The 24940-nt window shown below is 42.6% G+C and overlaps 1 protein-coding gene across 4 annotated transcripts in view; it reads left to right on the forward strand.

Moving 5' to 3' along the window:
- LOC134536353 (probable ATP-dependent RNA helicase DDX60) overlaps nt 1-24940 on the forward strand; it is a 116923-nt gene that overhangs the window by 64684 nt on the left and 27299 nt on the right. For all 4 annotated transcript variants that reach the window (XM_063376109.1, XM_063376116.1, XM_063376124.1 and 1 more), the window contains 2 exons: nt 720-1016; nt 3004-7058. In XM_063376109.1, the coding sequence (XP_063232179.1) occupies nt 720-1016; nt 3004-7058 (4352 nt within the window). The remainder of the gene's footprint in view (nt 1-719; nt 1017-3003; nt 7059-24940) is intronic.

The following is a 24940-nucleotide window of genomic DNA, read 5'->3' on the forward strand; positions in this document are numbered from 1 at the left end:
TTTACTATTTGTGACATTGTTTATTCTTTAGAGTCCAATGAATTTTATCTCGCTTGAAGAGATTTATTACTAATTTTCTGTAATGTAGTAAATATGTATATGCTGTTACAAAAATAAAACGTTACTAAATTGTCTTACTACTATCAGCGTCTCTTTTGGCTTACCTATATTAGTTAATTTTCGGACCATCCCAGTAAAATTTTACAAAATTCCCAAGTTTTTATGAGGAATAAACTTTAATTAGATGTTCAGTTTAAACTAGAACATACAATATTATCTATCTATTCACATATGTTAGAGCCCCTTTCCACAGGGTCATTTTGCAGCATCACTCAAAGGTGTTTTGGTACTGCCACTGATGTGTGTTAGCCACATCATTCTTTTGTGTTTGCAGTGTCATTCACACGTGTTAGCAGATCTGTTGACACTGCAGAAGTGTGTGTGTGTCTTAAAGTTAAGAAGGCTGTGAAATTCATTGAATACAACAAATAGTTTAATGGATATGGAATCCCATCTTATTTTGTTCATCTTTCTTAAAAATAGAGGGGATGTCAGAAAGTTGTATGCTCATCCATTATTTGTAAGGTGAGGTTTGTTGATTTTCTTATGATTATTGTATCTTATTTGTTATGTATGATTTTTATTTTTATCAAGTTAATTATAAGTTATATTTGCAACAACCATGTTCCGTAAGAAATGTATTTATGTATTTCCTGCAGGTGGCAAACTCCTTGGGCAAATTCCTTGAAGAGTTTGATGTGAAGGCCCAGGATGAAATAAAAAGGATGGTACTAATCCTTGAGAAGACATTTGAAAATCTGGTTAATATCGTCTACGATGATATAACGCCTTCCCTTTCGAACGGAACACAATTTATAGTTGATGGGGACATGCTTCTCATCAATGCCATGGCAGACAAAAATTACAGCCAGAGCTGTGGTGGCCAACTGCTCCATTTGATTTATTTATGTGAGCGACGCTTGAGATTTTTTGTTCAAAAGGATGGGGTCTTTCAGGTACGTACATGAAATATTTTGAGTGCTATAAGTATAGTTAGTTAAAGGAAGTCTGGGAAATATGAAAGGTTAGGTTATCATAATAAGGTGTTCTAGGTTTTCTTGTATTAAGGGTGGGCCAAGGTTATTCAGTGTTTGGGCATTTGGGTTTGGTACCAAGCGAGGTTATCCAACAAAAACCACCTAGATAGTTTTGCAAAGTTTTACTTTTTAGCTAACCACCCTGAGAATAATGAAATATGCTCTATAGCCAAAACATATTTTTGTTAATTTCCATGTGTATTCCACACATAATTACTGTAATGTTTGTGTTTCTAGTTAAAAATTTATTTGTGATTTTGGTTAGTTTGATATAAATGAGTCTAGAATTTCACCTCCTTTGGTAAAAGCCTACACGCATAGGTAAATTTAAAAGTACCCATTTCTTCTGGGAAAAATTTTGGAAACTTCTATAAACTCCTGGAACATTTAAAAAACTTAATGAAGCCTACATAACATCCTATATGTTTGCCAATATTCAACAAAAATTGATTTAACATTTTCTCATATCCATGCAGCGGAAATATTTTGAATGTTTTTAACTTAATGCATCCAACATTGAATGCCTTAACAATTTTCATATTATGCCTACTATTGTAGTTATGCAATTATTTTTCACCTCCTTGCACTAACTAATAGGTGGTCGTACAAAAATTTTTTTGGACAAAGGTTTAATAGGATAAAGTAAGTATTTTTTTTTTTAATTTCAACCCGTTTTTACGGTAATAGTTTGTTTCATCAAAAATTGTATCAGTCAAACATTTGAGATAAAGTTTAGTTTTACAATAAATTATAATGGATTTGATAGTATTTCTATCAAAAATAGTAATGAATTTTGTCTTTCTACCATTGTAAAATTTCCATTATTTAAACCCATAATTTTTAACCCTTTGCAGTAATGGTTTGTATTATCAAAAATTGTTCCAGACAAGAGTTTTAGGTATTTACAAACAATTTGAATGGATTTGATAGTGTACCTACTAAGGGGGTAATGTGATTTTTAAATTCTACGCCTCATTTTTTCAACCCCTTGCAGTAATGGTTCATTTAATCAAAAATTATTTCAGACAAAAATTTAAATAAGAATTAGGAAATTAATACATAATTCATACAAATTCGATGTTGTGCCTAAGAAGGGAGTTATGGTATTTTTGTCCTCCAACTCTTGTTTTTTCAACCCCTTGTAGTTATGGTTGGTAATATCAAAAACTTATTCAGACAAAAGATTTTGGTATTATGTCCGAGTTATAATACGTTCAAACGGATGTGATATTTTCTATATTATGGAAGTTACAGTGCTTTTTCTGACATTTCAAAAAACCTTCCTCCATTTCTACCCCTTTGGTCGGATATTGACCGTTAACCAACTCTACCGAGATTTTTCTCTACTAATTTTTCTGTATCAGTTTGGAAATGATTTGTGAAAAGTTGCGGCAGTTATAGTGTCAACAAAATTGTGATTATATATATGTGTGTGTGTGTGTGTGTATATTTAAACCTTTGATTTAGGGGTGTAGGGACAGTGAAATGAAAAACTATATAAAAATTTTCCGGAAGTCGCACCATTGTAACAGCTACAATAGTATATATTTGAAATTTACCAAAAAAAAATTGGGAACTTTTCACTGTTTTAGTGGGAACCCATTTGTGTTATTCTTCTGTAATTGATTCAATTTTTTGTGTGAGGTTTAGGGAGATTCATTTCGGTGTTTTAAATTAGCGAGTTATATAATACATATTTACAGGATTTTGTATTTTTCTGTTACATTGGTTTTAAAATGTTAGAGTGAAAGAAAAAAATAAATTTCTTCAGAAATAGCTTCCCATTGAAGTGGTTTGCCGTTTTTTTTTATAGGGTGACTTTGTGTGAAAATACTTCTGATATTTTGTATAAATCAATTTTTTTTTTTCATAATTGTACTTTGTAGTATTTCTGGTCTTGTTTCAGATTGTTTTTTTCCGGAAATGGTACCAGCTGTGGAAAGAGTTTCCTGTAATACAACTTGCTCGTATGGCTTTAATAACTCATTTCAAACACAACATGAGCTATAGTGTGTATGAGTTTGACTCGGTTTGGCACCCTAAGTTCAAGCAACACCTCAATGTATCCAGGCCACCTTTTATTTTGATGGACTTGAACTTTGACCACTACCCTGATGCACTGCCTGTCAAACTTATATTTTTGGCTGAAACTTTGTTCACTTTGTCATCATCTGTGTTGTGCATTGACCTTAATGGTTTGAAGCTGGATATTTCAACGCTCATTGCATTTAGTGCCACACCTAAGTTCACCCTAAAGAGTATGCTGCTGAAACATTTCAGGAAAGTGGTCAACTGCATTGAGTCATCGGTCAATGAGAGTCTACTGGAACCTACTGATCATGGGCCAGACCCCCTGCTAGAATTTGATCTTGACAAATATATTACTCTTTCAACTGCAGTATCCATGCTGCAAGAGCATAATGTCTCTCATGATTTAATACGGCTTTATCTTGTGTACAGTGCTGTGAAAAGATGGCTTCCTCTCACATGTAGAGGTTTTAGTAGTTTGAAAACTATTCCAATTGAACTGTCGAGCTTTGTGTCCACACTGCATAAGAAAATGAGTTCAGCTGTATGTGAAGCAGTTAATTGTGGAGTGAACATGACACATATTGCAGACATCTGGCAAGGAAATTTATTTGCTTCAATACTTATCATGCTGTCCACATCTGACACATCAGAAACATCTATTATTTGGAGCAATAGTCTGGGTAATCACTACAAAGAACTGGTAGCTGAAACGTGTGAGCGAGCAAAAACCTCTTTATCTGCATTTCCTGTAATTGGAGGACATGTGAAATGGCTGGATGAACTGGAATCTGTTGATAGTTTGGTTCAAATTAGATTAGAGATGGATGAAATGCATGAAAAGTTTCCAGTTTCTTGCAGTGTGCTTGAACAGTTCTGCAATGATTCCCTTTTGCGGCCACTACATCTTTCTGAGAGAGAGATGTCTACAGTAATGAAATACTATAAAATAAATACTGAATTTGATGAAATACGTCACTACCACTCAAGACGACCACTTACTGATGAGGTGGACAGAACACCTAATAGTTGGAACAGTGGGAAGTCAGCTGATCCACGGGAGCAGAGGAAAATAGATAGGTCTAACCACATGTTTGTCAGATTTTTAGAGAAGTATGGGATGAATATGGAAGGTAACGTACAGAATCCAAGAACAATTGTTTGTGTGCAGAACCAGAAATCCAAGAATAGCCAGAAGAAAGATAAAAAGAGTAAAGTGAGCAGTAGTGGGCAGCGAATAATAACTGCAAAAAAAGAAGTTGACAACAACAAAAGAGAAGCGGAAGATATAAATCAGGTACAACAGTTTAATAAGCAGTTTAAGAACATGATGACAGCATCAGAATATTCCAAGGCAGAGTGTGAGGCTGACAGAGTGTTACAGAGGCTCAATATGCAGCAGTCTAAGTGTAAGGTACTCCTGTGTAAAGCTGAAATTTACTATAAAAAGTGGGCGGAGATTTGCAGTGCAAAAAATAAGCAAGATTTAACATATGCAAAGAAATTGTTCCTCACATTGAAGACTGTTCTTAAGTCACTTGTGCCCAAGAAGAAAATGCTGACTAATAGTGAAATTCAAACTATCCTTCAACTTTGTCCCAAAGAAACAATATCACTTCCACATAGTGACTTCAAAGCTATCATGCATTTTGCACCTCAACAAAAAAAACTGCCAGGCAGTGAACTCATCGTTTTGGTTCAGATTATGCTTAGTGAGAATATGACATTGCCAGATGACGTCCTTAAAAAGATGGTTCTCATACATTTGCCTAAGGGAAAGTCAACTCTGCTTAATAGTGACCTGAAAATTGTTATCCAAATTGTGCCTGAAGGAGGAGCAGTATTTCCAGGCTGTGACCTTGAGACTAGTTTGAAACTTGTGCCTAAAAAATTTTCAAAGTTGCCAGATAGTATAGTTAAAGCCATCCTGCAACTTATTCCTGAAGAAACTGTAACACTGCCCGATAGTGACCTCAAAAATATTGCAAAATGGTTGATTGAGCTTGGCTTTGATGAAGTGGTACGGAAGTTGGAGCTGCCTTTACCACATCGTACCAGAACCGATCTAACTACAGGAATGTCTTCGGTGGAGTTCCAATTGGAGCATTTAGGTCCAGAGTTAGATTGTGATACGAGCGGTGTACCTGATAGCCGAGTGGAAGGGTTTGTGCCCGATGAATGGCAAAGAAAGTTGTTTGACATTGTTGATAACAGGCAGTCTGCTCTAGTAGTAGCACCAACGTCGTCAGGCAAAACATATGCATCTTACTATTGCATGGAAAGTGTTCTGCGTGAGAGCAATGATGGGATTGCAGTTTATGTGTCTCCAACAAAGGCTCTAGTAAGTCAGGTTCATGCAAGTATTTATGCTAGGTTCAAGAACAAGTCAATGCCCCCAGGTAAGGCGGTTTGTGGGGTGTTTACAAGGGAATACCAGTACAAGGCGATGGAATGTCAGATTCTTGTCACTGTTCCACAATGCCTAGAACTTTTGTTGTTGTCTGCAAGGAGACACGACTGGGTGCTTCGATTGCGTTACGTCATTCTTGATGAAATACATTGTTTGGCTGGGCAAGCTGGAGGAATTTCATGGGAGCGTTGTTTGTTGATGATCCGCTGCCCATTTCTAGCCCTCTCTGCCACCATAGGAGGCCCAGAACGATTCCACCAGTGGCTGCAAAATGTGGAAAATTTCAAAGCTGAAAGAGATGCTGGAGATAACATAACGAGAGGGCGGGATTCGTATTCGGTGAAGTTGGTAACTCATACTGATCGCCATGCTGACTTGATCAAGTATGTTTATTTGGATGGTGAATTCAAACAAGTACATCCCTATGCATTTGTGGATGACACAATTGCAGCTAGAGAGCAGGGCATTCCTGATCACATAACATTATCCCCAAGTGAAACTTTGCAATTGTATAAGGTCATGTCTTCTGTGGAAAATAATCTGGATATTCCAGAGCCAGATATATTTTTCTCATCATCTGATAGTGGATTTTTAGCCAGATCATTGGTAAGAATCTATGAACAACAGTTAAAAGCAAAACTAACAATTTGGGCGAGTAATGATCCTGAAAAATATCAAGAAGTTCATGAACAGCTGAGTTTTGGATTGGATATACCAGCGGAAAGTGATCCCAAGGAAATTGTCATTAAACTATGCAATGAATTGGCATTCACTCTGAAACAAAAGGAGATGCTACCAGCACTTATATTTTCATACAGCAGAAATATTATTGAAGTAGCTTGTCTTTCGGTAACGGAAGAATGTAAAAAGTTAGTAATTGCAAAAGCTACACAAAAACAATCAAAATTTGAAGAAAGAGAACAACGAAAGGCCCTGGAGAAACAAGAAAAAATTCCAAAAAGCTATGAGATAAAATCCCTTGACCTTTTAGAAGGACAGGGTTTTTTCAGAAAAAAGGGAACAGTTGACCACAAGGACCTTGAGTTTGTTGAAAAGAGACTACTCAGAGAAGGTATGAAGTCCAATTCTGTATTCATTGAAGGTCTACGCCAAGGTGTTAGTTATCATCATGGAGGGTTAAGTCGTATCAAGAAAAGTGCTGTTGAAATGATGTTTCGCCTAAAGGTTCTGAACCTTGTGTATGCTACGGGCACACTAGCTCTCGGTATACACATGCCTTGCCGTACAGTTGTGCTGGCTGGTGACTCACAATACATCAACTCCCTCGAGTACCACCAGATGTCTGGCCGAGCTGGAAGAAGAGGTTATGACATCTATGGAAACGTGGTCTTCATGGGCCTTGGGCACCGCAAGATTAAGACACTGTTAACTGATAATTTTCCAGCGATGAAAGGCAACTTTCCTCTCTCTGTGGGAACTGTGCTAAGATTGCTGCTGCTATCAAGCCGTGTTACCTCTAGGGGCGTTCAAAGTGATGCTGTTACTCAAGACGCTCTTTCCAGGTTAGTTTCAAAATCATTGTTTTAGCAACAATTTAATGCAAATCAAAGACAATGTTCTTAAATGATACTAGTACTTCAAACTTGGAAAAGGTGCATGGTAGTTGAGTGGTCATAACTCACCTCCCACCAAGGCAATTGGGTGTTGATTTCCAGTGGGTTCAAAGCTAGATTTTTGGCAATGGGGAAAAGTGGCAGGTGTTGCTGATATTTCTGTGAGCTAATGGGTTTTCTCGCGATACTATCATTTCCACCACCCATTTGTTCTTTCATGATATTTAATGACCTTGATTTTGAGAACAATGACACTAACCCCTAGTTTATTCATTCACACATTTTTTTATTTATGTTAGGTATTGGAATTATTCAAGAAGTTAAGTTTTACATATGCCATTGCTGGTTACACTGTAAGTCATAAGAAATCTCAATAATCGACATAAAGATGAAATACAAAATGATGAACATTGCGAATGCACAAAAACAAGCCAAAATCAGCAGATGTTAAAAAATAAAAAAAATAAACAGTACAAAAGGATTACTCAAAATTAGTGCTGAGCCGATACTGTTTTGTACCGATGAAACCAGCGGTCTCAGCGGTCTGCCGGCTCACCGATACCGATACGAACCGATATCCCTTGACGATACATCTGATATGCCGATACAATACATACTTCAGAAAGCACATACCGTATAATGTTTTTAAGATATTTATTGATAATATAATAACAAACACACAAAATCTTTCAGTTTGCTTTCACACCGAAGAGAAAATGACTTAGGTCTAGTTCAAGAAACAAAGTTTTAGGAAGCAATAGGGAAGTTAATTAAAGTTTAGAGAAGTTTTAATTTTAAAACAAAAATATTAAACTAGTTTACTACAACTTTCATGTTTGTACACAGAGCACCTCAGATGCCACACTACCAAGCAAATGTAGTTTTTAGGAAGCAGCACTATAAATATTTTGATTTTTTGTTCAAAAAAACAAACTTTCGCAACTTTTGAGGGTTCATGGAGCTCCTTTTCTTTGTGCACAGAGCACCAGCTGTACTAAACAGTCTCTCTGATGCCACACTACCACAAGGTGTTGACAAATATTTCTGAGCAAGTTTTTTGAGTGATTGGTGATGAGATGTTTTCCAGTACAGAAGTGGGCTTGTATTAATGGCACAGAGTACCTAGTGGTACCTAGTAAGTTCTTGTGTAGGCGATAAAGATGTACTAGCTCCAACACTACTACTACTACTGGAAATTATATTTGTGTACAAATAATGTATGGAATGACAAGTGTCACTCGAGCTTGTAGTGCTATTGTCAAGGGCAGGTGAATGAAGTTCTGGGGTCTGTAACAAACTCAACTGTTGTTCAAGAGTGGACTTGGTAGAAGTTACATCTTCCTCACTGGAAAAAAACAAATTGTTTGAAGCGTGGATCAAGCAGAGTACTTAAACTATAATGAACATTTTTTTCCATATCTGCGTAGCGAGTATTACGGTTGTGAACAAGGTCAGTGTAGCCAGACTTTGACTTATTTCCTGGCTTACAAGTAGACAGAAGTTTCGTCAAACCATTAAAAAGGGGGATAACTTCTGAAATACTAGTGTTCTCATTACTAATGGTTTGGGAGGACATGAAGAAAAATTACAGCAATTCCACAATTTCTCCTACCAATTCCCAGTCAGCATTTGTTAGTTACACATTCAAATTGAGGTCTGAACCAAGATATGATATGGCAAGTCTCTGCTCCAAAAACCTCTCCAACATAATATAGGTACTGTTCCATCTGGTTGGTTCATCGTGTTTCAGTTTGTGGCATGGCATTTTGTTGGCTACTTTGAATTCAGTTAAACGTTTGTTCGCTGAAATAGTGTGCCTGAAATTCCCTACCACACGCTGAACTTTGCTACACACATCAGAGACATTTTCATGGTTCAGCAACGACTCCTTGATTACAAGTTGTAAAGTATGAGCAGCACACCCAACACTCGGAATTTGTAATAATTCGCAAGCCCGAACCATGTTATCAGCATTATCTCTTACAATAAGATGCACCTTACCCTTTATAAAATCACATATATTCTGCCCAGTGTGGTTAATATAACTGAACGGCACAACTTACACGCACATACACGCACATACACGCACATACACGCACACACACGCACATGCATACACGCACATGCATACACGCACTTGCATACACGCACTTGCATACACGTGCTCACATGCATACACGCGCACACATGCATACACGCGCACACATGCATACACGTGCACACATGCATACACGCATGCACACACCACACGCATGCACACACCACACGCATGCACACACCACACGCATGCACACACCACACACATGCACACACCACACGCACACACCACACGCACACACCACACGCACACACCACACGCACACATAACACACCACACGCACACACCACACGCACACACCACACACCACACGCACACACCACACGCACATACACACACACCACACATAAACACACACACCACACATAAACACACACACATACACATAAACACACACATACACATAAACACACACACCGCACACACACACACACACACACCGCACGTACACACACACACCGCACACACACACACACACCGCACGCACACACCGCACGCACACACCGCACGCACACACCGCACGCACACACCGCACGCACACACCGCACGCACACACCGCACGCACACACCGCACGCACACACCGCACGCACACACCGCACGCACACACCGCACGCACGCACGCACGCACGCACGCACCGCACGCACGCACCGCACGCACGCACCGCACGCACGCACCGCACGCACGCACCGCACGCACGCACCGCACGCACGCACCGCACGCACGCACGCACACACCGCACGCGCGCGCGCACAGCGCACACACCGCACGCGCGCGCGCACAGCGCACACACCGCACGCGCGCGCGCACAGCGCACACACCGCACGCGCGCGCGCACAGCGCACACACCGCACGCGCGCGCGCACAGCGCACACACCGCACGCGCGCGCGCACAGCGCACACACCGCACGCGCGCGCGCACAGCGCACACACCGCACGCGCGCGCGCACAGCGCACACACCGCACGCGCGCACACACCGCACGCACGCACGCACCGCACGCACCGCACGCACGCACCGCACGCACCGCACGCGCGCGCGCACACCGCACGCACCGCACGCACGCACCGCACGCACCGCACGCGCGCGCGCACAGCACACACACCGCACGCGCGCGCGCACAGCGCACACACCGCACGCGCGCACACACCGCACGCACGCGCGCACACACCGCACGCACGCGCGCACACACCGCACGCACGCGCGCACACACCGCATGCACGCGCGCACACACCGCACGCACGCGCGCACGCACGCACAGACACAAGGCAGAGGTGATACAGCTACGTGGCGCATCCCCAGGTGGCGGATAGGGGAAGGCTCGCTGTCAGCCGTGTGCGGCAGAGGGTAGGAGTGAAATAAAATAGCTCCCGCGGACCAAACACCCCAAGCCAATGAGGTGAGACATCGTGCCGAGGGCTGGATAGTATCAGGGTTATGGTGCTGTAAGCGATTCCCTTGGGGCACCTGGTCCCACCCCAATTGTACTTCAGTGGCCTTACTCCCGGAGAGCTGGATAAGGGAGTGGACCTTTTAGTATCCGGCACACTCGTGGGAACAAGATGGATAAAGTAATATCAAAACCAACGGAGAAGGAGAGCACAGAAAGTGTCACAGAAGGCACCAAGGGTCTAAAGAACCCTGAATATACAAAGGAGGAGCTATGGGGCATGCAAGAGAGGCAAATTGCTGATCTAGTGGACCTGCTCAATGATAAAACTAGAAGACATGTTAATGAACAGATGAGATTCATGATGAGGGCAGTCAGCACTACATTCCAAAGAATGCGACTGCTGGAGAGCCAGCAAGACAAGAAGAGCCCTCTGATGGGAGGTGCAACTGAGATCATAGGCGTGCGCAGGACTTCAGTATTGGTGGTGCCAGATTACACAACAGCCCTGTCATTCACGGACCCCGAGCCTAAAGCGGGGGGTCCGGGGGTCCTCCCCCGTAAAAATTTGGATTTGAAAGCGCAAAATGGTGGTATTTAAGGTGTTTACGAACAAAAACATTAAATAAATACATAGATGTAAAAATTTTAACATTTTTTATGACAAATTATGGCTTTGAACGTTATAATCATCAGGAAAACTACTAAACTATTTACAGTTTTAAGCTTTGTTGAACCATAAAGTAAATTGCACAAATTGTTTGCACGGAATTCATGCTGGTGGCTTTGAAAAACCGTACTTACATGTTTTCTGAAGACGCCAAATAAATGCTAGAAAAAACATTCTCAAATGTTAAGTTTTAAAATCAACAATCAAGGGAGTTTTTGTAACATACCTTAAATATGTAAAATATTAAAATAATAAAAATACACAAATAAGAGTGGGCAAAAGTTTTAACTTTTGGAATACAACAAAAATGTTTTGTCGGCGACTGCATATAAGTCATCGAGTAAAGCCTATCCTTTTAACTAACTAAACTCTCTCTCTTTTTTTAAATAAACCCTGGCGGACGGCGGCTATTATTCCGTGCGCCTGCCGAGCGCGCATTCTGTGTAATTCGAGGAGAACTATGAGAAGTATTTACATTTCAGAAGTTTCGTAGCCGCGGCCCGCGTGTACAACACAAGTAATTGCAACTGGCTTGTTTCCGTGTGTATAGTTGGTTCGATTGATAATTGATATTCTGATAGTGTTATGAGCACATATCTGTAAATCGACACGATTGGAAAACATATTTTTTTTGGAAATAATACGGATTTTTGTAAGTATGTATTATTTCTGCTTGTAAAAAACAAAATAACGTTAACCCTAATGGTGGTGCCAAGGCACCTGTGGCACCTACCGTGCGCATGCCTATGACTGAGATCACCCGTGACTCGCAAATATCGGAAAATGGGATACTGGTGACGCATTCGCCTGGTTCCATTATCCTGGACTCAGATCTGAATGAAAATGGGATGGAGGAAGAACAAAGGAATCTAACCGATCTGGTAAGGACGAATGAGCATAGCTCACCCCCTGCTGGGCGGGAAAAGAAGCAGAAGAGGACAAAAAGTCTAGTAGACGTAGCACAAGCATCTGACCATGATACCCGAGATCGGCGAAAAATGGAGGAAACCGGCTGGCAGCAGGTGAAGGGGAAAAAAGAGCTGCCAAAGCAGAGAAAGCGGGACACAAGACCAAACGCACTCCTCATCCGCCCAAAGGATAAGGAGAAATACTCAGACATCCTAAAGCGGGTGAAACAAGATGCGGCCGCTGGAGAGTCCCGGCAGTGTGTGGACAAGATCCGGAAGACGACCACAGGGGATATGTTGATTGTCCTCACCAAGGAGAATGCGGATAAGGCCCTCTGCCTGCATGATGCCATAACCAAACTCCTAGGGGATGAAGCAGTAGTAATCAGCAAGACACCAGAGGAAGACCTCGAAATAAAAGATATTGAGGAGACTACAACTAAGGAGGAGATTCTTGAAGCACTACAACGTGCAGTGGGAGAGAATGTCGGAATCCCATCGCAGGCAGTCAAGTCCCTACGCAATGGATATGGAGGAACCCAGACTGCCTTGGTAAAACTACCTATGGCCTTCGCCAAGAAGATTGTTGGTGAACATGGCAAGATCAAAATTGGCTGGGTCAACTGCCGAATTAGAAGAGTGGAGAGGCCCCTGAAATGCTACAAATGCTGGGACTTCGGGCATCTTGCCAACAGATGTAAAAGCACAGTTGACCGTTCTAAACTATGCATCAAATGTGGTGAGAATGGACACAAAGTTTCTGAATGCCGTGGGGAGGCCAAATGCACACTCTGCGCTGGGAAAGCTCTCGCAGACAACTGTGCACACATTGCCGGCAGCAACAGGTGTCCGGCTTACCAGAAGGCACTTCAAGTGCTTGTTGAGAAACGACGATGAGAATACTGCAACTTAATCTCAACCACTGTGAGGATGCACACGACCTGCTCATGCAGTCGGTGCGGGAGCTGAAGATAGACCTTGTGATTATCTCGGAGCCGTACAGACATCTTAGCATGCAACCCTGGGAATCGGATGCCTCCACTAAGGCTGTCATCTGGTCCTGTGGAAAGTACCCGTTCCAGAATGTCGTAAACAGTACAGAGAAGGGATTTGTGAGAGCTAAACTGGATGGAATACATTTCTACAGCTGTTATGCCCCACCCAGCCTGACTATAGGTGAATTTAGAGGATTCCTGGACAGACTGATCAATGATGCGAAGCAGTACTTCCCCGTAGCAATCGCGGGAGACTTAAATTCCTGGACAGTCGACTGGGGTAGCAGGACGACCAACATGAGGGGACAAGCTCTGCTAGAGGCTATGTCCTCACTGGACCTAGTCTTGCTTAACAATGGTGACAAACCAACGTTTGCCAGAGGAGAGGCATCTTCAATTGTGGACCTCACCTTCGTGAGCAGCATTCTCGTAAGGAGAAATTACTCCTGGGAGGTACTGGATATCTTCACCGCCAGCGACCATCACGCAATATTCTGGGAAGCATCCACTGGCCGGACTGGTGGGCCAGCACCCAAGAAGCAGTCCAAAACTGTTGGCTGGAAGACAGGTGCCTTCGACCTCAGCACATTACAAGAGGCATTAGATGACCACCCATCTAGTGGCAGCAATGCCACGGAGATTGCACACGAGGTCATGGGGAGAGTCGCCAAAGCCTGTGATGCAACTATGCCCCGGAAACATAGTGCAAAAAAGCACCCACCAGTATACTGGTGGAACAACTCCATTGCCGCTCTTCGCAAGGAGTGCAATAGAGCGAGAATAATATCATAGCGTGGCAGGAAGAAACTGGACTTCACAGAGCGTGTGGCAAAGTACAAGGAGGCGCGACTGAAACTCAACAAAGCCATCAAGTACAGCAAAAGGAACTGCTGGAATGAACTCCTAGATGAGGTAGATGGGGACCCATGGGGTAGACCATATAAGGTGGTGATGACAAGACTGAAGAGACAAGCGATGCCGTCACCTACGTGCCCCGAGCTGTTGATGAAGATTGTTACAGTGCTGTTCCCACAACAACCGGAACTCAACTTTTCCATTGAACAGTATGACACTCAGGGGATCCCACCAGTGACTGTGGAACAACTAATGGAAGCTTGCGGCAGATTCTTCCTAGAAGTATATAATACATGCCTTCAGGAAGGAACTTTTCCTGCCAAATGGAAGCAGCAGAGATTGGTCCTTCTCCCCAAAGGGAAGAAACCACCAGATGAACCCTCGTCCTACAGGCCGCTCTGCATGCTGGACACAGCTGAGAAAATATTGGAACGCATCCTCCATAAAAGGATTGCAGATGTGGTAGAACCACAGCTAGCCGACAATCAGTACGGTTTCCGCAGAGGCCGCTCTACGCTTGATGCGATCAAGCTGGTTGTTTCCATCGCCCAGGAGGCGATTGCCGGCACTCGATGGAAAGGAGGCAAGAAGAAGTACTGCCTGTTGGCAACTTTGGACATCAAGAATGCATTCAACTCCGTTAGGTGGGACTGCATCATGGAGGCACTCATAAGGATGAATGTACCAGAATACCTTCAGAGGATGGTGGGTAGCTACTTCACTGACAGGATACTGAGGTATGATACCGAAGATGGTCCCAGAGAATATGAAGTCACCGGTGGAGTTCCACAGGGCTCAGTACTCGGTCCTCTCCTGTGGAACATCATGTATGATGGCCTACTAAAACTGGCGTTACCAACTGAAACAAGGCTCGTTGTGTAACGCCCCTCGTGCCTCAAAGTTGAATTATTTTAAATTAATTAAAAAAGAGCCTTGGAAACTGCTGGGTAAGAAAAATGAGACAATTAAGTTATTGACCAGAGGGGGCACGAGGTGGAGAACAAGATAATTTGGATCTCCCTGACACAAGCAACTGGGGAGCTGGTGGATCTTTTAAGGGAACAAGGTATATCATAAATAAATTAACACTACACAAGTAGCTTGGTCTATAGGTTCCCTGTTTTATTATTAAGGAATTTTGTGTTCGTATTATTCAAACCTGACAATAAAAATCTTAGTAAATAACAAAGTTAAAGGGGGCGCCCCAGGATTAATTAAAACAATACATATTACACCTTAACAAACAAAATTATTACATAATCAAAAATTTAAAAATTACACCAAATTTGAATGTCCCAACAATTACATCGATGATTAGTTTTATTGATTCTACATATTCTTGAGGAAAGCACTGTTCGCTGGTAGGCTATTCATTCAATTGATGTAGTTCGTAGCTAGAAGGTGGGGGGGGGGGGGGGATGTTGATTTTACATTACCACCCGGGTCTTCAACAGATAACCTTGGGTCGCGGAAACATTTCTTCTGACGTGACCCGCAGTGGAGGTGCAGGACCACGAGCTGGGAGCAATTTGTCTCTCCAGCACTTCGACCCTGTCTGAAACCCAAATCAAATTCAAAACGAATTAGACTTGCTTCCAGACAGTCCTACACCGTCGGCGCAAAAGGCCAACAAACGGGAATGGGGGGGAAAAGGCCGGATTGTCACTCACCAGACAGGGAAGTTGATTTCTATTTACAGATGCGTTGCCAGCCAGGAACTGGATCCCGCGAATACGCGGCTGGGCGCGGTCGTTTTCTAATTTCAAAAAAAAATTAAAAGATAAAAAATAACTATTACATTTTATACTATGCAGACGGACTAAACTACTTGAAAAAGATTATAGGGATAGCATCCCTCATTTAGGCGACTACATAGTCGGTTGCGGCCGGATGGAAGTTTTGCAAAGTCTCGTCGACTCGCCAATAATCAAACGGTCCGTCTGCAGTCGCGGCGCGAAGTGTCCCGCGGAGAAACGCGTCTCGTAATTAAAAGTAAAACTTGAATCAAAAGTGGAGGGGAGGACTGGGAGTCCGGACCGAAAGGTCCCGAAGTTCCCCGAGTGAGGGCCATAAAAAAAAACTCTGATTGAAGTCTCGAAGCTGGTAGCATTGCGTCGACTTTAGCGCTACCTGTTGGGGGCTGTCTGAAATAAAAAAGAATCGACTCGCCCAAGGCGTCTGCTTAAACCAAGGGTTAAAGGGCGCAGTATAGTGCTACACTCTGGCGGCCTACAGGGTAAGTTGGCTGGGTGGTTAGCGAGTTTGCCGCTAGGTGTCGCGGGGTGGTCCATCTTGGCACACACATTTTTTTTTATGCAAGGCATCCTGGGAGACGGTCGCTGTCTGCTGGGGTTTCTGACCTGTCATTGGCCTTAGGCGAATTCTTAGAACCGAAAGAGGAGGGGGGGAGCAAAAGTGCAACGACGCTGAGAACAAGCGTCCATGACGTGCTTTTCGAGGAGAGAACCTAATACGTATTCGTGACCAGACTTACTTCTCTCAGCAGCTCTATGAGAAGTAGCAGCTTGCAGCCCAGAAGCTGCTCTATGCAGTTTTGGTCATGCAGGGAATTAAAATTACAAACTCGGGACGTGACTGCAGGCGAGAGAAATTTCAACCGGACTGACCATGTCCACATTAGACAGCAAAATATCAGATTGGCCCCCTGGGAAGGGGCTTCGGTCCACTGGCACAAAGTTTAAATCCGTGGCGTACACTGGCCTAACAAAATTAAACACCCCCATTAACAACCAGATAAATTAAAAAAAATAAGAAACCCCAAAAAATTTTAAAATTATATAAAAAATTAAAAAAAGGTGACGAAATGCCTAATTTCCGGCACATACTCCCCCGCTTGAATGCGGAGCATATAGGGAAAATAAAAAAAAAACAACACTTACACTGCTCAGTAGAACTAGTACCAGGTCCGCCTGTATCCTACTACTTATAAAAAAATTATTACGGTCAATGCGAAGGTGTATTATAATTAATTTAATTACCCTTAACGGTGAATTATGTCATGAGGAAAGTTGATCTCAGATGTTGGGAATGGTGTCACGTGACAAAAACTCTAAACATGGGCGCTGTGAGGTGGGCCTAAAACACTGGGCCGGAACCGGAACTTGGTCCGTCGGGTGCCAGTTATGAAAGGTGGGGATTTGTGTACCCCTGAAAATAATGAAAGTGGGAATGTAAACCCCTGTACAATAGTCTTTCCAAAAGAAGCCGAAGGCATTGGGACTCAGCCCTGCACAGTCAGGCGATGGAGAAGACAGTCGCATTTGCTGCTTGCCCGAAGGCGAAACAGAGCCTCAGTCCCAGAGTGACACAGGACCTAAGGGTGGTATTCCCTTGGCGGAATTTTAAATTATTGGGGATGAAAACCCCAAAAGATCAACAATCCGTAGGAAAGAATGAATTTAAAAATATTAAATATTCGATAAATTAGGAAATTTCATTACATACCACTCTGATGTTTATTATTATTAACTAATATTTATTATTTAAATGTATTCTGCAAACAAAACGATAAATTAACGACTCTTCGCACTCAAATTTAAATTATTTAAAGAAATGTAAAATGCAATAAACCAACAATTATAAATCAAAAAGGGATAAATTATAATGGAGCGGTTAGATCTTCCATGACTGCTGATAGGCTTCGCACTGCCTGAAAGGGGGTTTGAACATAGGCCGTCCAAAGATGAGTGGTGGGAATGTAACACAAAGAACACTCAAATGGTCATGAGATTTTTCACTCAGAGGACCTTGGTCATGGCTCGTTGGCTCAGAGGACCCTAACTTTTGCGCCGCTCGTTGGCTAGCTTGACCTAGCTCCTATTTTAGAAAAACACATAAAAGAAACCAGTTTGCCGTCTGGAAGTCACGTAGTTCTTACTTAAATAAACAATCTCATCGATGACGATGTAAAAGAAATACAACTTTGGGGTAGAATGCAAAAGAAAAAAGAAAAATGGCTAGATGTGTCAGCTTCTGTGCTCAGACTCTATGTACGTCACTGTACATCACATTTACGTACAAGGAAAATAAAGAAATAAACATGTACAAGTATTAACGCAAAATCAGTACAAAAAACACTACAAACCTTATTCTTGCTTACTTTACGAATTATGAATATTAAAAAAAAGGAACGTAATCAGAAATTAGATATATGAAATCGTGGAACAAGATTCATGAAGATTCAAAAAATATCAGAGAGGTATTTCTGAGTAAAAAAAATATTAAAACTATTTACGTCAAGTAGCTTGTTAAAGACTGAAATACGGTATGTAAAAAAATTAAAAATTAAAATATCTTAAATTACTTAGAGTGTGCTAGCCTAGAAACGGGATGCTCAAACATACCCAAATTAATTAAGTGGACCTCTCGTTGGGGGTTGAAAGTATTTCACCCTTCTCGGTGATTACCTTAAATATTAAAATGAGACTAGTCACCTCGTAGCTGCTTAATTTCTGGGGAATGCGTATTTTAATATGATTGATTTTATTATTATTAATGAGCTAAAAGAAAGGATAAAAAAGATATGTCTGTTGCCCTACTACTTGTAATAAAAGCGGAATTAATTCCATGACCTTTGACTGAAACACCTTATAAGTCAAACGCAAGGTTGATAATTAAATAGGGTCCATTTAAACTTGTTTGAATTATTCAAAATAAATCCTTATAATCATATAATAAATAAAAAATATTAAATTCAAAGCTTAAATTTAAAGTACCTGTATGCTTACAACTATTTATGTCTTTGCTATATTAATGAAATGAAATTCATCCAGTTGATCTCAGATTTTGGATATCGTGTAGGAACACAAAATGGGCGCTATGAGGGAGGCCGAAAAGCACTGAGGCCGAAACAAGGGAAATGCGTCCTTGAGCACTCAGTGACTAATGGGGACTGTGACCCCTGTAAATGGGTATGGTACCCGTAACTTACAAACTAGATTGGGAATATAACCCCTGTACATAATTGTTTCGCTGTCCATAAGAAGTCGAAGGCATTGAGTCATAGCTCTGCACAATCTGACGATGGATCAGACGAATGATATGAATTTAATACTTGCTTAAAAAGCGAAGCACACCTCGGTCCCGGATACCTACATTTATTAACTCACATAGGCTCAATATGTTCAAGCTCTGACGGTTGATCAGACCATCAGCCTGAAGCAGAGAGACCTACGAGGGAATTTCACCCCTGAGTTAGTTCGGGTTCGAAACCCGAAAGATCAACGAATTTGGATGAAGAATGGATAATGAAAAAATTTTTAGATGTTTTAAATACATAGCTGTACACCACCTTATAAAGGAAATTAACACCGATCCAAAAAAATATAAAAGTTTAAAAATTGTTTACTCAAAATTCATAATTACAAAAATATTATTTATCCTTTACCTTGCATTCTTAGATTAATTGGTAAATTGCTCATAGAAAACTCGACGTTAAAAGAAGTATAGTACTCTATCTTACAATAAATTCCTCACCTCATGGCTAGCGTAAAAAGTATTGGGGATTCAACCCGTGTATATAAACAATTTAATTCAGTAACCTTTCCTTAAAGGCATGAGTGATTGCACCTCTCGTTGGGTGATCACGAAATAAATCTAAACAAAAGCTAGGCACATGGATGTGTATAGTGACACAATTAAATGGTACGTCGAAGTATATTCACCTTGCTTGTGAACGATGCAATAGGGTTAGAGTACTTGTTAATATTACTTAAGAGCATATTCTTATTTTATATTACGTAATGAATGGACCCTTTATAAATTTATTTTATGTATTATTAAAATACTTAATCGTTAATTTTAAGATACTTAGAAATAGTAAACAATGGAAGTTTCTTAACATTAGCTAAAACAAAAGGTTTATATTATATTATTTGTATTGTTAATATTATTATAAGGTATATATAAAATTATTATGTTATATTTTAGTAACCCTAGATTAGAAAATTCTTTGCTGCTAGATTTAAAGCAGTATAGATTATTTATAGTGCTTGTTTTGTGACATAAAAATTATATTATTAGGACCTACAAAGCATGGGTAGTTTGTTTACAAAACACGTGGTACGTGGGTGGAGTCCACGGGAGAGGAGAGGGGGTTCCGCGCGGTTGGCGGCCCTGTCATGCGGAGAGATAACATGTCGGCGCGCGCAAGACGCCGAGAGACAAAAAAAATACCACAATGTCCGAAAGGACTTCGATGATCTGTTTTTTACAAAGATGGCCTGGTTTGCAGGCGGATGTGTTATAAAAAAAAACACAGATAAAGGGAGGAATTTAGACAAACTCAGGGCACTGTCGGCCGTGAGGAACTAACTAGATTGCAAAGCATTGTTACGCTGCCGGACACAGGGTCAACGACATGACCTTGTCTCCTCCAGCCGGTGAGGCGTGAAGGGGAGGGGTGAAGAGGATGACAGGGAGAATGACACGCGCGCCTGATAAAGCACGCTGCCTGGTCGTCGCACCGACGCGACGGAGGCCGCGCGGTGTCTGACTGCGCGCAAACACAATCACAGTGGGACGTAAAACTCAAAATAAAATTTAAAATTGAAAAGCAATATAACTACAGGGTGTACCAGCGATCAGTTCACAATGTTATTATTACAAATTTGCTATCACAAAATTTAATTAATTTTTTTTTTCTATATCTATTTTTTTTAATTTTAGGAATGCCTACTCGATTTAGGTATGCCTATAGACCAAACCATGCTCTGCTACCATTTGTAACGCCCCTCGTGCCTCAAAGTTGAATTATTTTAAATTAATTAAAAAAGAGCCTTGGAAACTGCTGGGTAAGAAAAATGAGACAATTAAGTTATTGACCAGAGGGGGCACGAGGTGGAGAACAAGATAATTTGGATCTCCCTGACACAAGCAACTGGGGAGCTGGTGGATCTTTTAAGGGAACAAGGTATATCATAAATAAATTAACACTACACAAGTAGCTTGGTCTGTAGGTTCCCTGTTTTATTATTAAGGAATTTTGTGTTCGTATTATTCAAACCTGACAATAAAAATCTTAGTAAATAACAAAGTTAAAGGGGGCGCCCCAGGATTAATTAAAACAATACATATTACACCTTAACAAACAAAATTATTACATAATCAAAAATTTAAAAATTACACCAAATTTGAATGTCCCAACAATTACATCGATGATTAGTTTTATTGATTCTACATATTCTTGAGGAAAGCACTGTTCGCTGGTAGGCTATTCATTCAATTGATGTAGTTCGTAGCTAGAAGGTGGGGGGGGGGGGGGATGTTGATTTTACATTACCACCCGGGTCTTCATCAGATAACCTTGGGTCGCGGAAACATTTCTTCTGACGTGACCCGCAGTGGAGGTGCAGGACCACGAGCTGGGAGCAATTTGTCTCTCCAGCACTTCGACCCTGTCTGAAACCCAAATCAAATTCAAAACGAATTAGACTTGCTTCCAGACAGTCCTACACCGTCGGCGCAAAAGGCCAACAAACGGGAATGGGGGGGAAAAGGCCGGATTGTCACTCACCAGACAGGGAAGTTGATTTCTATTTACAGATGCGTCGCCAGCCAGGAACTGGATCCCGCGAATACGCGGCTGGGCGCGGTCGTTTTCTAATTTCAAAAAAAAATTAAAAGATAAAAAATAACTATTACATTTTATACTACGCAGACGGACTAAACTACTTGAAAAAGATTATAGGGATAGCATCCCTCATTTAGGCGACTACATAGTCGGTTGCGGCCGGATGGAAGTTTTGCAGAGTCTCGTCGACTCGCCAATAATCAAACGGTCCGTCTGCAGTCGCGGCGCGAAGTGTCCCGCGGAGAAACGCGTCTCGTAATTAAAAGTAAAACTTGAATCAAAAGTGGAGGGGAGGACTGGGAGTCCGGACCGAAAGGTCCCGAAGTTCTCCGAGTGAGGGCCATAAAAAAAAACTCTGATTGAAGTCTCGAAGCTGGTAGCATTGCGTCGACTTTAGCGCTACCTGTTGGGGGCTGTCTGAAATAAAAAAGAATCGACTCGCCCAAGGCGTCTGCTTAAACCAAGGGTTAAAGGGCGCAGTATAGTGCTACACTCTGGCGGCCTACAGGGTAAGTTGGCTGGGTGGTTAGCGAGTTTGCCGCTAGGTGTCGCGGGGTGGTCCATCTTGGCACACACATTTTTTTTTATGCAAGGCATCCTGGGAGACGGTCGCTGTCTGCTGGGGTTTCTGACCTGTCATTGGCCTTAGGCGAATTCTTAGAACCGAAAGAGGAGGGGGGGAGCAAAAGTGCAACGACGCTGAGAACAAGCGTCCATGACGTGCTTTTCGAGGAGAGAACCTAATACGTATTCGTGACCAGACTTACTTCTCTCAGCAGCTCTCTGAGAAGTAGCAGCTTGCAGCCCAGAAGCTGCTCTATGCAGTTTTGGTCATGCAGGGAATTAAAATTACAAACTCGGGACGTGACTGCAGGCGAGAGAAATTTCAACCGGACTGACCATGTCCACATTAGACAGCAAAATATCAGATTGGCCCCCTGGGAAGGGGCTTCGGTCCACTGGCACAAAGTTTAAATCCGTGGCGTACACTGGCCTAACAAAAGTAAACACCCCCATTAACAACCAGATAAATTAAAAAAAATAAGAAACCCCAAAAAATTTTAAAATTATATAAAAAATTAAAAAAAGGTGACGAAATGCCTAATTTCCGGCACAGTTGCATTCGCGGATGACGTGGCCCTCATAGTCGCAAAACAACTGGAGGAGATAAATTCCATTTTCGACGAGACCTTCGAGAGGATCCGCCGATGGATGGCCTCCGTAGGACTGAAGTTGGCAGATCACAAGACGGAAGCTGTCCTCATCTCGAGCAGAAAGAAGGTAGAAACCATCACGCTGCGGGTGGGTGACCATGAAATCACATCTCAGCCGTATCTTCGGTACCTGGGAGTGATTATTAATACCAGGCTCAACTTCAAGCAGCAAACGGAGCAGGTTGGGACAAAGGCGTCGGCTGTCCGGACTGTCCTGTCTCGGCTCATGCCCAACATTGGAGGCCCAAAGCAGAAAAGAAGGGCACTACTGTCGTCGGTGGTCACGTCGGTTCTAACGTATGGCATCTCTATCTGGGCTGATGCACTCCAGGCGCAAGAAGCCAGGCAGAAAGTGGCACCAGTCTACCGACAGAGTGCCCTCAGAGTGGTCAGCGCATTTCGAACAGTGTCGGAGGATGCTGTGTGTGTCATTGCCGGAATGCTGCCCATAGGAGTGCTTGCCGTAGAACGAAGATACCTATTTCAGCGAAAGGGATCTACCACACCAAGTGCAGAACAAGTGAAGACAGAGGAAAGGACCAACAGCCTAAACAGATGGCAGCTGCTGTGGGATGCCTCGACCAAGGGGAGATGGACTCACCGCCTAATCCCGCAGGTAGAGAGATGGGTCAACCGACCACATGGAGAGGTCAACTACTACCTTACACAGATGCTCACAGGACATGGTTGTTTCCGGGCCTATCTTCACAAATTCAAGCATGAGGATTCCCCGGAATGCCCAGTCTGCACAGGAGTCTCAGAAGATGTGGAACATGCGTTTTTTGTGTGCCCGCGCTTCACCATACCCCACAACACACTCGAGACTGCACTCGGACAGAGGATACAGCCTGAAAACCTGGTGGAAGCTATGCTACGGTCAGAGTCAGCCTGGGAAGCAACCAGCACCTTCGCGGTGGAAATACTAAAGGAATTACGGCAAGCCGAACAAGAGAGAAATAAGGATTAGGGGAAGATGAAGAACAACCGAAAGGAAGGAAGCAAGGACTTCAAAACTATGGTGGAAAAGCTGCGGCTCAACCCTCCCCTGTGAAGTAATGCCTAACGGCGATCCCACAGGGAATAGGAGGCAGGTGATAGAGGATATTTTTTTAGTGTGTACGGGTTGCAAATTGCTGAGCCACCTCCATGGTGGCTCATGGTCAAGACCATCTAAGACCAGACCAAGTCCGACACTGCACTACGGGTATCTTCAACCCGGGTCCTAGTGCGTGCGTAACAGCATTTTTTCACACCTCTATAAAAAAAAACACCGAACGCACACGCACACACACCGCACACACCGCACACACCGCACACACACGCACACACACCGCACGCACACACCGCACGCACACACCACACACCGCACGCACCGCACGCACACACCACACACCGCACGCACACACCGCACGCACACACCGCACGCACACACCGCACGCACACACCGCACGCACACACCACACACCGCACGCACACTCACCGCACGTACACTCACCGCACGCACACTCACCGCACGCACACTCACCGCACGCACACTCACCGCACGCACACTCACCGCACGCACACTCACCGCACGCACACGCGGAACCCAGCGATGACAAACATCATTCTGGGCTCCATGACAATGACAGCACAGATGAACACAGTAGGCTTTAAAAATCAACAGTTGCAGGTTTCGGGAATTGAGATCTGTTATAGACCTCAGGCACTAACTGGAAAACAGGTGGTATGTATACCTTCGACCCCCTTGTCTTGTGCTGCCAATGACACATGAGCAGTCTTCTGATTGGCTGTGCACCTGAGAGATAGTGTTATTGGCTCGTGTCTTGTTGCAAAGGTATTCTGTGTAAAAAAATATATAAATAAAATTTGTGGATACCTTTAATTAAACCTAAGATACCACAAAAAACCATAGCCAACTAACTACCAAAAAAAATTGTCCTAAATCAGTCTGTTCAGTATCATTGTTGGGTTTGTCTGGTTGTCTGTTCGTCTTGTGTTGTTCAAGGTCATTTCTTTTTTTTGTCTATTTACTGTCTTGTTTCTACATCTCATTGTAGTTAGCCCACTGTGTCCACCTGTGCTGTTACAATTTTTTGAAATTGGCTGATT

Source organism: Bacillus rossius, chromosome 1 (assembly GCF_032445375.1).
Source record: "Bacillus rossius redtenbacheri isolate Brsri chromosome 1, Brsri_v3, whole genome shotgun sequence".
In the NCBI taxonomy this organism is placed as follows: domain Eukaryota; kingdom Metazoa; phylum Arthropoda; class Insecta; order Phasmatodea; family Bacillidae; genus Bacillus; species Bacillus rossius.